The sequence below is a fragment of the Melozone crissalis genome, unplaced genomic scaffold (genome assembly GCF_028551555.1).
Source record: "Melozone crissalis strain CALT ecotype California unplaced genomic scaffold, PUWL_Pcris_2 ptg000034l_1, whole genome shotgun sequence".
NCBI lineage: Eukaryota > Metazoa > Chordata > Aves > Passeriformes > Passerellidae > Melozone > Melozone crissalis.
This window is the reverse complement of record NW_026535812.1, coordinates 20359395-20374344: the sequence shown is the minus strand read 5'-3', so window position 1 is coordinate 20374344 and position 14950 is coordinate 20359395. Positions and strand designations below refer to the sequence as shown.

The 14950-nt window shown below is 38.5% G+C and overlaps 1 protein-coding gene across 1 annotated transcript in view; it reads left to right on the top strand.

Moving 5' to 3' along the window:
* NAALADL2 (N-acetylated alpha-linked acidic dipeptidase like 2) overlaps window positions 1-12295 on the top strand; it is a 395523-nt gene extending 383228 nt beyond the window's left edge. The window contains exon 15 of the mRNA XM_054282897.1: window positions 11190-12295. Within this exon, the coding sequence (XP_054138872.1) occupies window positions 11190-11388 (199 nt within the window). The 3' untranslated portion in view covers window positions 11389-12295. The remainder of the gene's footprint in view (window positions 1-11189) is intronic.
* Window positions 12296-14950: the final 2655 nt, after the last annotated feature.

The window sequence follows — 14950 nt, the reverse complement described above, 5'->3', positions numbered from 1 at the left end:
AATAATCAGTAGAAATCTGTTTCTCACCTTTAGCCATTTCTTGCTTTCCACTCTCTCAATGTATACTTGTATGGAACATTTCTGTGTGTTTTCTGATGATCATATTTTGCTACTAAAGGTAATAATCATAGATTACACAGCAGTGATATCTACAAGGTAAATGTAAGAATAGAGGCTTTGTTACTTCAGCACAGGGGGAAAAAAACAATTGAAGCATATTGTCCTCTCCATGAGATGGCCAGCCTCACCAGAGCCATAAAAACATTCCATAAATATTGATCATGCCATGCTTTTGCATGCTTTTCCCTCTACAGAAACACTGAACAAAACACTGGCACCACTATCAGGGACACACAGTGTGGATCTTCCTGGTGTTCAGAAACACTGAGTTCAAATCTTGTGTTTGCCTGGGCTCAGTAAGAGGGTTCTCCCTGTTTATTGTATATTTTGTTGTGCTTCTGTTTGCTGATTCCCAGAGCTTCTGCCAGCTGTCAGCCTGATCAGTATCTGTCAGGTATAGGAGTGTGCACTCCTTAGGTACTCACAGAGAGCCTCGCCCTGTGTTGGAGGGCAGAGCTCTTCAGTGCACAATAATAATGAAAACAACGAGATAACAAAGCAAACTTCATGGACTATCAGGCACAGCACACTCAGTGCAGGGAGATCTCCTGTCTCAGTGAGACTGTCACATTTCTTCAGCTCCAGGTCTAACTTTCAGGTATGCTGTTGATACCAGATGAATCCTGTAGTAACCATGCAGGATTTCCTAGAATCCCCTGGGATGCTCCTCCAAAATTTTCAAACTTAAGAGAGTCATTAAAATCACAGTTTGTGTCTTCAGTATTTAGGATTATAGCCCAAAAGAGGCATACAAGGGCTCAGGCTGTCATTTCTGCTCCAGTTAGGTGCATTTTATTCCTGATAGACCCTTCCCTAAGGATCAGGTATGTCCTGACTGACAGTTCTTTTAACAGTTTTTTTAAAAAGTCAAAGTCAACATGTGTGAAATCTTTCTTTTAAATGTTTTATCTTAGCATGCCAAGTTTATCCTGTCCATTAAAGCTCTATGCATCTGCCACCACTATTTATGGAATTTTTACAGGGATGGTTGTGCTTTGTCTAATAGATGTAATTGAGTGAATTGAGTAATAAGTAGGTGAAAAACAAGGATTTTGAAAGCAATCTGTGTCTTCAGCAAAGAACTCCAGCAGTTTTTATTGCTCATTTGTATCAGTTAAACTTCTTCCTTTTGCTTCTTTTCATCACAGATAACCAAGTGTGACATTAACACTTCATTGGGCTAAAGAATTACAACAAATGGGTGCATTTTAATGCACTGAACAAAATACTGGCAGTAAGCAAAGATAGATTGTGCAGCCTGAATTTGACATAATAAAATGAAAGAACAGTCAAAAGGTGTTTTCAAGACCATTCAAAAAAGGCAACTTGCACTGAACTCGTGCCACTCAAGTGTGTGTTGTTCACCAGAACAAATATTTTCCTTTCAGATTGAGATTTGTTATGTACATTCCTGACATGTGTATATTCCACAGGATTTATTTCTGCTTTGCCGGTAAACTGCAGCAGATTCTCAGGTTACAAAATACACATGCCCTAAGAGTCTAGTTTCCAGAGATATGTTTAGTAGGAAAATTAAAGCGCTTATTATATCTCCACGTGTAAACAATCTGCTCACTGGATTTACAGAGGATGAGCATTAAAGATGCAAATATCCTGCTAATCTTAAAGAGTAACATGGGTAAACATGGAGTGCAATGTCACCTGCAAAATAAAACAAAACCCCAGCCCAGAGCTTCTAGCCAAGACAGTAGTTCTGTCTCATTGTATAAATTCTGGAGATTTCTTTTTTCATTTTGAATTCTTCATTTATGACTCCAAGTAGAAAACATTCCTGTCTCCTTTGTAGTAATATTTGAGATGTTTTTTGACTGACCTGAACCAAATGCATGGAGTATTTTTATTGTTCTGCTTTGTATTATGTGGAACAGAGAATGATTTGATACGGTGTCAATGATCCTTAGTGTGGGAAATACTGAAATAATTCGTGTTTTGCTGGCAGCAGTAGATAATGTTCTGTCTCTATTATCTGCCATGTGCAATTTGTAAATACAATGCTAGAATTATGTTGGGGGAGAAGAAAAGAATGTAGAATAGTGTACCTCAGATTTTGCCATTCAGTCAGAATAAATGAATTTCTGTCTTCCAACACAGCAATGATTTCCTTCCTGACTTTTGACCCCCATATTTTGCATCTTTCAAAATTTGCAACTCCTTTTCTTCTGTGATTTTTTTCATGGCTTATAAATGGAATTGTGAACAGTGGCATGTCTTGTTTCCCTAATCCTTCTCTGGTGTTTCTCAGTTCTGTAGTTGTTGTTCAGCTCCCTTCTCTCTGATAAGCATTTGTCCAAATGTACTTTTTACACCCAAAATGCCTTCCCATTTTCTTCTGCCTTATCCCTTTGAACTTTACAGTGGCTGAGCAGCGTGATTGTGGTCTCTGCAGTTGTAAGCAGGGAGCAGCACATTTATCCTAGCACACACCACTAGCATTTACTAGGCTGATAATGCTCTTACAAATTCCTGCTATGGTTATTATTTTTCTCATGACTGATAATGATGCTGAGTTATGCCCTTTCTTAATACTGAGGAGATGCAATAAAGTGAGTGATAGTCATACCCAAAACACCTGATCCATCTGAGTGGCAACTGAGATGTTTTCGCCTTTGGAATCACTGATACAAGTAACGGCCACGAATTAATGACTGTATTTGTTGTCTTGTAAATTTTTACTATTTAAAGAGCATTTGCTGCATAAATACTACTGAATTAGCCATCTGCAGAGCTGTAATTATGGCAGACTTTAAAGCTTATTTAAACAGGGAACATGAAAATCTTTTCATTACACCTGCAAAAGCAGAAAACCTCTGTAATCAGGGATTATGTCATGGCTTGAAAACAGATTTCTCACTTCCCTGATATGAAGGGAAACCTGGTTTAAAAAATATTAATTTATTTTTCCTCTATGTACTTCCCATGAATTTTCTTGCATCTTTTTAATTAGGTTGATTTGTATACTTGCAGAGTTCTCCCTGTACAATACATCAGACCCATTATGTTTGAGATCCAATAAATATTATATTGTAATTCAACCCAGCATTAGTTGTCCTGAAGACAAGACTGTGTCCAGGAAATAATATTCCTCATGCTTTTCATGAATGTGCATAGTCTTGGCCTTGCAAAAAAAGAAAGAAAAGGGTTGATATTTTTTTGTAAAATTTATTTATTTTAATGTGGTCCTTAGTGGATGTTTTAGCCCATTTCACAGCAGTTGTTGTGCTGACTGTGAAAGCCCTGGCACAGCTGTTCTGTGAGCTCAGTGCAGAGCTCTCATGCCAACCTCCAGCAACTCTTGTGGTTAGCATGCAACTCCTCTCCATGTCCCTTGCTGGCAGATCTTGCTTGGTCGGCACTTATGGTGCTAAATAGGGCAAGAATATTTAGTTCCAGAAAAAAAAAAATCTGCTGTGATCTCAGGAAGCTATACAAAGTATTAGATTCTGAATAATTTATTAAATTCGACAGAAACTTAATATTTTATACATTATTGTATATTTATTATAAACAGTAGGACTGGTAACATTTTTTAGATCCGAGAAATATCTGAATCCACATTTTTGATCATGACAGATAAGAACCACTCATATATGAGTGGTTATATTTCAACCATGTATGGTTGAAATATTAGCCAAGAACACTTCTTGACTATAGTACAAAAATAAATGGAATTCATTGGGAAAATAGTTAATATGCAATATTCCCCCACTAACATATTATCCAGACAGTAGAGCTCGGAAATGTGTTGATGAGATCATTAACAGGAAAATTACCTTAACTGGGACTTAAAAGAAGTGTTAATTTTGTGTGTGTACCTGCCACTGCAGGCAATAATGATATAACTTTGGGCATTTCTTTAAAGATGTATTATGTATTATGACATACTCTTTAATCCTTCGTTAACTCTAATATAATGACCTGTGGTGATGCTCTCATGTCACGTGGCTCAGAGTTATTTAGGGTGATAGACCCAGTCAGGATCAGAGCTGGAGATCAAGGTCAAGCCAGTTCCTGCATTGAGCACTGGTCACTGCCTGGTGCTTTGGTTGGGAATGGGATTCCTCCTCAGGAAGAGGATATTTCACATGATTTCTAAATAAAAAGCCCTATGAAGTCATCAGAACATCAGCTGTGAGCCATTTGGAAATAATTTTATTAATTCACTTCCCTCAAGTTCTTCAAAATAGTAGCACATCTGCTTTGAATTGGAGTGTTTCAGACTGAGACATCCTTAAAAGACAGATAGTTTCCTCCAAATCATCCACACAAGCATATGTTTCTTTCACTTGAAAAGCAAGTGTAGCATAAATCATTCAGAGAACAACATGCTTACATTTGTTACCAACAATGTAGCTACATTATTTGAAATTTAACAAAGAATATTTCACAGCAGTTGCTGCCAGCAAATAACATTTTAAAATACAGTTGTATCAATTTTGTTCAATGCATCATCAATCCTCTAAGTATAAATGTAAGTCATTGTTCTGAGGAACGACAGAAAAAGTGCTGGTGGATTTTCAAGGAATTTTTACATCTCTGTGGGATATACATCATTCTTCATCAGCTGCATACAGGGTTTGGAAGCTCTGTGGCAAAGACTCTGATAGTGGGTTCTGTGGCTTCTTCAGGAATTTCTGTGAAACCTTAGAGAAAATGATGCCTAATTAGAGGATTGCTCTTTAGTAGTGATAAATGGTGACTTGCAGCTTCTGAAGAACAAATGCATCCTATTTGTGCTTTTTATTTCACTTCTGTGAAGTCTTTCTGTACTGTTGCAGCTCTAGATTGGATTCTCCTTACCTACTGATCTTGTTTACTCCAAAGCAAGAAATAAATCAGCTCCTAAACCCAGCAAATTTTCACCAAGAGAAAACCTGTGAGTACATGGTAATGTTGATGTTAAGCACTGGCAAATAGATGCTTTATTTCAGGCTGATTTTACTCAAACTCAGTCTTTAGGCTAGTCAGGCTTCTTAGCTCCATTATTTTTACTTGAGGCTGTTCCAGAACATCAGTCCTCTTATGATCTGCTACTTCCATTTATTCATGGTTATTATATATTACACTAGACACCATTTGCTGTCAAAAGGCACAAAAATTAGGAAGTGATGTAATTATTGTTTATTTAACAAAAGTGAAAAAGTTCGGCTACAGCTTGTCAAAGACTTTGTATTCCCTTTATTTCTCAGCCATTGCAGAACACTGTCCTATTATCAGAAAATCAAGCTTAGAATTGTTAGCTTTATGTCAGTCTTCTCTGTTGGCAGAAGACATTTAATTATCAAAAGAATAGTTTCCTTACACATTTCAGAACAGAAATGAAAGTGAATGTTCTCTGTGAATGTTGAGTTTTGGTGATAAAAAAGTCCTCCATCAACCTTTCTTGGATTAAATTCTTTAATAGAACTTTTGCTTTCTCTTTGGGATTCTGGATGCTCATACATGGGCTTTGGAATCTGGTATTGATGCTCTCAAGGCCCTCACAAAGACTTAAAGTTGTCAAGGTGCATCAAGCTGAAACTTAGGCTAGAGTTAGGGTTAGGTTAGGCTTTAGGGATCCTTCAGTGAGAGATTAGTGTGTTTCATCCCTTACCTTTAAAAAGTACTGCAATCAAAGAGAACTGTAGGGAAATAAAAGATAATGTATCTTGTAAGCCAGTTTGGCTTCTCTTTTTCCCTTTGTTTATTTGGCAGGCAGTCAAGCCAAGCATTGAGACACTTCACAGAGCTGCCAAAATCAGGATTAATTTTTTAAAGAAACCCTATTTAAAACTGACCTCTCCGAAATGTACTCAAACCTGGGATAATTACCTCCTTGTGGTCCCATGTCCCAACAGGATTCTGTTCATGCCCGCTTACCACAACCTCCATTTGCCATAATTGACTCAATTAGAGGTGTCCTAATGCCTGTCTTTTATGCAAGATAAATTTGTGTCTAGCAGGGACAGAGTGTCTGGTTTACCACTGTCTCATAATGATGCCTTTGAAATGCCTTTCAGTTGGTTATGCTTTATTTGGGTTTGATATCTCGATTACCTGCAGCTTATCAACTGCTGATAACATGCAGATAGATCCCTTTCAGGCAGGCACTCACCTCTGAGTGTTCATGATTTTAAATACATCACTTTCTGCAATATAGATTGGTGGAACCATCTGCAGCCTGTAAGGAGAGCACTAAGGGGAGGCAGCTGATGGCTCTTTGAAAAAAGGAGAGGATGTGTAGGAAACAAAAGTTGGGAACAAGGAATTACAAACAGAGGATCCTTAAAAATGACGTGCTGGGTTTGTGGGGACGTAGGGCAGTGAAGGAGAGGTGACATTTACAGCAGAGTTGGGTGCCACATCCCCATGTTCCCTGGCCATGTGTGAGTTGTTCCATCCCATGGCCCCAGCGACTTCCAGTGTTTAATCCAGCAGGGAATGAACATTGTAGGAAAAAAGGGGTTCCTCTGGATCAGCTCTAATGACATGTAATGACACTTCGCCAGGGCATGTATCTCCTCCTGGTAAAAGCTAATCTTTCATGGCCAGCAGCTATAATTTTATAATTATAAACCTTTTGCCACAATGCTGCTGTGAAATAAAATAGGTAAGATAACAAAACTGCATGTGGGTGTCAAAAAGACTTTAAAAACAAGAGAGGAAAGGAGAACAGCCATTGGAGATCAAAAGATAAGGATCCCAGAGGAAGAAATGAAATTCTGCATTTTCTGAGGTGCAAATTTGTATAAACAAACCAGTATAAATCTTCTTGTGCTGTTTCCTGAGAAGAAGATCTTGTGATATTTTTATGTCCTACAATGAATAACCACTGTATGGAAGTCCCAACATGTAAATATTGTTATGAGAGTGCATTTACTTATTTACCAAAGTAATCATATTTTATGTATTATAAACGTGAAAGAAAACAGACTCCTAAATGTAAGAAAAGTGCATTGAAAATTGAACAGTATCAGGAGAAAGGGAAATTCAGAGAATCCTTGTTCTGGTGTGCTTTTTTTTCTTTTCTTTTTTTTCCCTGGAGAGTACAAGAAAAAACAAATCAGGGAATTACAAAATTGAGTTTGTGAGGATGCTGAAGTCATAACACATTGTGTTATAACTGGAACAGACAGAGGCTGCCCACAGCATTTATCTCTAAACAATTTTACTGTGATTCCACCGAGAAAACCTGCACTCATTTCATGTGGGACACTAGACTTACCATCATGTCCTAATGATTTAATAATTACTTTTCAAAATCTCTAACGTGGGCTGTTAGATGGGAGTCTGTAAGTGCCTGAATAATTCATCTTGTGTTGTACATTACCTACAGACAAAATTTTCTTGTAAGCTAAAAAATCGTTTTTCGTGACAAGAATAATGTGGTAATCTCGTTTCATCTTGTACTGTCCAGTTGCTCTAATATTGAAGTTGTGTTAAAGTCAATCTATTTCTAGTGTGATCTGTCATTCAAGAGTTTGTGAAATTCCTTCTGGTCTGGTGGGTGTGACTGTACCTCCTTATTTGTGGTTATGCAGAACGGCATTTAGTGGCATTATTTTGGTCAGGAATGCTTCTGTTCCTAGGCCTGCCAAGGATTTATAAATGTTGTAGTAGAGGCTCTCTTTATAGTCTCTTTACTTTGCTAAGGCTGGGGTGTTGTTTTTTTTGGTTTTTTTTTTTTGGTTTTTTTTTTGTTTTTTTTTTTTTTTGCTTTTTGGTTTTTTGGGGTTTTTTTTGGTTGTGGCCCTTTTATCTCTTTCAGTGGTACTGCCTGAAGTTATTAATTGAGTTTCCCACCTCAGTGTTCCACTTTTCAGGTCACTGGGATGTGTCATAGAAACAAGCCCATTAGGATGAATGATGTGTGTTGTAATTTCATCAGCATCATCAATAATTTATTGCAGTTTTCTGTTTAGGAGTCTCTTTTTTGTTTGGTGGGGGTCAGGCTGACTGTGTGAATTTTATTCATAAGATTAAATAGTTCAAGATGAAGGTAGATACTTAAGCAATTAGGTCAGAGGCTGGAGTTGTTGTTTTAGAGGTGTAGGCTACAAAACCAATTTGTGTTAAGGAATGTTTAAGTAATTGAATTTCACAGTGTAAATTAAAGTCTCTTGCTATCATTCTGCATGTTGTGGGCACATGGTGATACCTTGTGTCAATGAAATGGCTGGGGTTTGTTTTTCAGTCCGTGTGTAATCTTTAATGAAAACACTTTTCTGACTTGTAAAGGCTTGGAAGTAATAAACTGAACTGACCATTTTTTTCATTTGATGAAGCTTCAGCAGAGATAAGAAGTAAACTTGAATAAATTGACTCTCATGAACATGCATAAAGAGAGAAATCATTTTGTGCAACAAAGGGGTGGCATGGCTTGCCAAGCAAAGATAAGTAATTGGAAAATACAAGATCCCAGTGAGAACTCCTAGCAGAAAAGTGGAAAAAACCAGGTGCTTTATTATGTTACTTATTAGTATTTGCATGCATGAAAATATAAATTAGGTTCTGCTCTACTATGTAATCAGCTATTCTGAAGTCATATTACTGTTTCAGAAGTTAAGATATTATTTTAAAATTATGACAGTAGACTGCTTTTCTCATTCATCAAACACCTAAGCTCTCATCAGACAGTAATTTGCCCTGCATTCAGGTGGGGTGGGATAGCAGTTCTTGTTTTCACTTGGATCACATGCCTGTGTATTTACTGTGGAATCACCAGTGATTCCAAAATCACATCAGTGGATTTAAACTGTGTTAACACCCTTGCATGTCAGGGTAAACCATCTTTATTAGCTTGTGTGCCTTGTTTAGAGTCCATTTGATGATGGGACATGAGGTCTGTTCCTATTCACCACAAACATTGTCTCAGCAGTCCCAAATGTTAAAATGTTCAGACCATCCTCTCTTTAGAGGTTATTCTGGCACTCTGAGTCAGTGTTGCTCTGCTGATGGCTGCTGTCTTATGATGTTTTTATAAATTGACCTAAAGGAATAGAGAGATCCTAACACAGATCAGGGCACCAGTGTTGTAGGCATTTGGAGTAGAATCCCAGCTCAGTCAAACTCTCCCAGCCACCAGCAAACAGATCTCCCCTGAGGGTAGAAGGGAATGTGATTAGCACTGTCCTTGCTGTTGGAGGTGTTTGAGGGGCTGTGAGCAGCCTTCTTTCTCCCTGTGAACTCCAGGAACTACAGAGGAGAGTTCTTCAAAAGCCTGGCTCTGCTTGCACTGATCTCAGCAGGAGTCCCTGAACTGAGGGAGCAAACTCAATCCCTGCTTTGAAAGCAGTATTTCCCATAGCACAGCCTATCCTTAAAAACAGACCAGCCAAGAATTTATCTGGCTCTCAGCATACACAGTTTTATTTACTGTGTCACACAGGCTGCTTTGGGACAGTCACCTTTGAGTATGAGCTGCACCACACACAGGGAACAGTAGCATCACCTCCAAGCTAAGGGGTGGTTCTGAGGCTGCTGCAGTGCAAGCTGAGGATGCTGTTGCCACATCTGCCTGTTTCTGCCCTCTCGATGGGGCTTTCTGTCCCCACTGAGCTCTTCTTGCTCATACTCCTCACCTGTTTCTGTCTAAATGGTCTATGGCAGTGATGACCTATTGTTTAAACTGCCCTGCAACCCTTTCCCTTCTCTGTTTGAATCTCCAATGCATTGCATTGCAGACCCCTTGAACTGTCTGGATGTATTGCTGTCAGGGGATGAAAAACTCATCATTCCCTCTGCACACTGCTGGCTTTGGGTGTATACCCAATACTGGAGGGTAAAAACACAGACTGAAAAATTGCCTCATGAGGACAGGAGTTATTTCGTATCTTGGAAAAAAATGACCTCTCATTCAAAACATTTTTTAAAGCTGGAAAACATGGCAAAAGATTGTGGGTGTTCTGTGGTGTCATTTATTGGTCTGCTTTGTTACCTTTCCCCCAGGCAGAGTTGCACTTAGGTGATTCACAGAATAAGATGCACTTCTGTGTTCATCTGTCTTCTGTAAATAAACTTGGCAGTTTTATTACTAATTTGGAGTTGCCATTTGGCCTGTTCTGTCATGCCATTAGGTTGCTAACAAAGTGTGGGAGCTGTCCTGTTTCTTGCTGTGTTCTCCACACAGCCTCTCCCTGCCCTGAACACCTGTCCTGTATTTAAGGAGAAGGTCCTGCACCAAATCACTGTAGCTTTCCTGTTTCAAATTTCCTTCACTTCTGTTTGCAATCAAAGGAGCTCCTCGGTGGAGGTTTATGATGTTTATGTGCTCTTCTAATTAGTATAATGATTACACCTGGTTTTGGATAACATTTATAATCTGCTTCAAAGAGCCCCATTAAAATCACTGACTAGCTTTGAATTCTGAGCCTTCCCCACCTCATACAAATTACATTTCCAAGGGATCACACAATACTCTTGCATCTGTTTTTCTACAAACCATTAAAATTTTTTTGCAGATATTTCTGGAAAACACAGATTTTGTTTCACAAGGGTTTAGCTGTGTGTGCTGTTTCGTTCCTCTAGTGTGGGACATTAAAAATGGGTTACCCTTGTTCTAAAACCACAAAGGATTATTGATGAAAGTCTCTGCTGAAGGCAAGGAGAGTTTTACCATTGGCATCAATGCAGCTGGAATTTCACCTCTGAAGAGTGAAATAAATAATGTGAGCAGATAGGAAAAACAAAAATAAACCTATGCAGAGGATTCACAGCAGTAACCAAACTCTTTTTAGAGGGGAATAAATGGAATTCATCTGAGACACAAAATCCTTCATGAGGGGTGTGATAGGTCTAGGCTTATACTTTTGAATAAAAATTTGAATGGTCAGAGTTACTTTGATGGATTTAGTAACTGCTCCAATGTAAGTACATGTAGTTCGGTGAATAAATTCAGTTTATAGAGGCATAATAAATATGCATTTGTCTCTCAATCTGCCATGGGTCAGCTTTACTGTGCATAATATGTATCATCTGTAAACTGTGGCTGATACTTGCAGGGTTTCTTGATGGCATCTGATGGATTATTTTTGAGTAAAAATCTTACCATTCTCTCTATTGTTCTCTTTCAGAAATATCCTTTACAGACTGGATGACAGGACCAGCCAGTTTTCAGTGCTGCTGGAGGCACTGGAGCACTGCAAACTACATCACTCAAATGAGACTGTTCAGGCAGCTTTGTCAGAGGTGCTGAACAGCATCAATTCAGCTCAGGTTTACTTCAAAGCAGGACTTGATGTGTTTGAGACTGCCTTAGCTGGAAAGAAATGAGAGGATTCTCTGCATTCCAAGACATTTGTTTACAACTCTCTAAACAGAAGTTCAACTTGGACCAGAATTGTTCTGAGGATGAAACCTTTCTCAGCCTTTCCTTCAGCTGGCGCTTACAGGTACTGCAACACGTGGTTTAAGAAATGTCAAACAGTATTTTGCACTGTTCACAATATATCTCAAATGCCTGTTCCTGAATGTATAAAACCTAAAGAGAGGGAGTAACGCTTCAGAGATGATTTTTGGAAGGACATCTGCTGTATTTTTGTATGTAAAATATGTTTTTATGACTAAGAGCTCAATCGTGTGAAGTACCAGGTATGTGCTGAAGCCCTGGTTCTGAGACACCCCAGATGTGCAGCCAGGGGAGATTTCCTCTGTCAGAAAAACATGACTCAAATTTCTTAATGTTTTCAGCAAGCTCATCTTCTTCCTTACTCCATTCAGAGTAAGGAAGGATGTGGTGTTTCCATGGGTATCCAGCACCAGAGTGGAAATGCACAGAACACCGTTAAGGGTGCAATCCAACACCTTTACTCCTGTGGAACAATAAATACCTCAGTTCTGAGAATACAGATAAACTTTGATTCTTCCATTTCTGTGCGAAAATAAAGAGTTGTTTTCTCTGATGTTTCTTGGAGAGGAAATTTTTGTGATGATTTCAAATGATTTGAAAAGTGTGAATCGGCAATTACACTTGCACAAAAATGCTTTGAATGTTTATGTTAAATGAAAGAACTGCCTAGTCTTTATAAGGCTGGAGGCCTTAAAAATTTTTACCAAACATTACCAAAAAATCCCACTTCAAGGTCTCTAAACTTCCAGAGAGCTGTAAATAAAAGCAGGGCCTCTAAGTCCTGGGAAAAGTTTTGGGATTCCATCACTCTTGGCCACACCGCCTGCTATTCCAGGCTGGATTGTTCCATCAGGCCTGGGTCATTGGCAGAAAAGCACTAGGAAAACATACATCCATTCCCTGCTGTTGAACCAGGAATTCAAGTGTGGAGGCACAAGCTGGTGAAGCATATTGCAGAGCTAAAATGCAAATCTGCTTTTCCATTGGTAGAAGGCTCTAATGACACCATTGCCTGTTGGCCAAAGTAATGTGTGTGTGAAAGGATCAAGAGGTTCAGTGTCCTCTGAGGGGATGCTATACCCATTTGAGAACTGAAGGTCTTAATAGTACAAACAGTTGAAATTGTTAAGCCCTATTTGGCCTTTACCGTCTCAAATGATTCTAGGTTCAGAGCTTAAATAATTAATTTTATATAGATACTTAGAATTTAAATATAATTTATTTAATGGAAATGTTAAATGTATTGTTATCCAGTTTGCCATGTAAACATTACAGGAACATTTCAGGTTGGAATAAAAATGGAAAAAGTGTCTGTATTAATGTTTAAAAATTGCCTTCAGGAAAATTTCTGAGTGCACAATTTGGTGAAAATTTTTTTAAAGTTCACATAGCAAGAAATGTGCTGTTTACAGATCTGGGTTTCTGTTTCCAAAGTCCTTACAAAGGGGTCTCTCCAAGCAATGGCCCAGGACTGGGTACACACAGCTGTGCTGTTGTTACATTTCTTCATAAGTTATGATTGAGCAGAGGCAGAGCTATTGTACAGCAGCCTCTGCAGTGGGAATTCGTATTTTTTCAGCAGCAGTCAGTGGGACTGCCTAGACTCAGACATCATTATCTCCTGGCTTTCCTTGCCATCTGATCAGCAAAGCTGATGATGATCTTTTGCTAATACTGGCACCAGTTCTGTTTAGTGCAGAGAGAATTTGACTTCTGGAGAGTAATGTTGTTTATTACTTCAGGTTCACCCCTTGTCTGCGTCGTTTTAATTATTATTATAAGATTTAAGTGGTTGGAATATTTGAATTTGAACTGTATGTTTATTTGGGGGACTTGGGGATGTACTGTGCATGTTACAATTGAATTGTATTTGTGACAGGGACCACTCTTCTAACAGCTCATTAAGTGACATAATTTCTTTAGAGCGCTGCCTCACTGTGGAGCCTTCATGGGATTTGGTGATAAAGGGTCAGGTACTGTTAAGAGACCAAAAGAGAGATTAACACCTTTGGTAACTCTGCCAAGTGAATTTAATAACTCTACCATTTAATAACTGCTTCCTCACCCTTACAATGTTCCACCAAACCCACCTCTAATGCAACCAAAGTGTACTCAGCAAAATCAGTGAAATCTGGTGGAAGCAATATCTCTCATGGATGATTTCTCAACCCTGTAATTCCAAAATAAAATATTTATCTTGTTTTCTCACTAATGTCCTCCTGTAACCACTTCTAAACTAACAGACTTAAAAGTACTCTGCTGGAAAAGCACTGCTGTTGTAAATGTCTGTCTATTCTAGACACAATCAGATGTTCTTGTTGGTGAGATGAATCAGATGAGCTATTTAGGGACTTAAATGCATTGATTTTAATGTCATCTCACACTTGTAGATCTTTTGAAGGCTTTTATTTCAATGTTCAGATCTTACATATAAGTGAATGCTCAATGATAATATTTGTACCATTATAGCTTTGAAAAAAAAGCACTTTTGAGCCATATCCATCCATTGATTTTTAAATCCTATCTATTGACTTCAAGGAATTTACAGCAAGTTAAGGTCCTAAGTATCCAGTGAGCTTCTAACATAGAGTTTTTGCCCAAACAGCTGTGAAACATCAGCTAAAGGAAGGTGTTAGTAAATCATAGCAGCTTACCCAGATTGACTTCATTCCTGTGTTGTACTGGAATAAACAGAGCACCCTAAAGGCAGAAGTACATTTGCAAATTGCCTGAATGATACTAAAAATGTGTTAGCTTTTCAGCAGCATCAACTGCCAGAGACAGTATAACAAATGTATTGATTGCTCCTTAATCTAGAGTCATGCTCACAGTGACCAGAAAATCCCTGCAGCCTGCAATATTTGTATGTTGAGACAGTTGATAATAAAAAGCCAATAAGGTTTTATTAGTATGTATTTTAAAGAGTCCATAAAAAAGCTAAAGCACAATCAAGGCAGATGAATAAAAAGTACATGGGAGCTGGGTTTTGAGTACTAACCTTAAAAAAGGCAGTGAATTGTTTTTATCATCCAAGAAAAATAGTAGCTGTGTTAATATGCAAACACACAAATATCTTATATCTTCAGAAGGTTGTGCAAATATTAATGTGCTTGCAGTGATATGATACATCAAGATAAACATGTAAATAATTACATGAGAAAAATAGCAAACTCTTTGCACTGCCTCCCTTCCCTTTTAGGAAAGTATTTCAGTCTAGAGATGTGAAAGGAGGCACTGCAGCTGACCTCAGTTCTTGCAGCAGTGGGTGGGGAGAGGTTAAATCTCAGGTATTGCAGAAGGAACCACTGGAGGTCATTTATTCCAACCTCCCTGCTCAAGTAGGGTCACCTAAAAAGAGCCTCCCAGGAGGGGCTGTGCTCAGGTTACTGTTGAATAACTCCAGGGATGGAGATTCCTCAACCTCTCTGGGCAATCTGTGCCACCCTCACAGAGAGAGTGTTTCATTATCCCATAGAAACAGTTCCT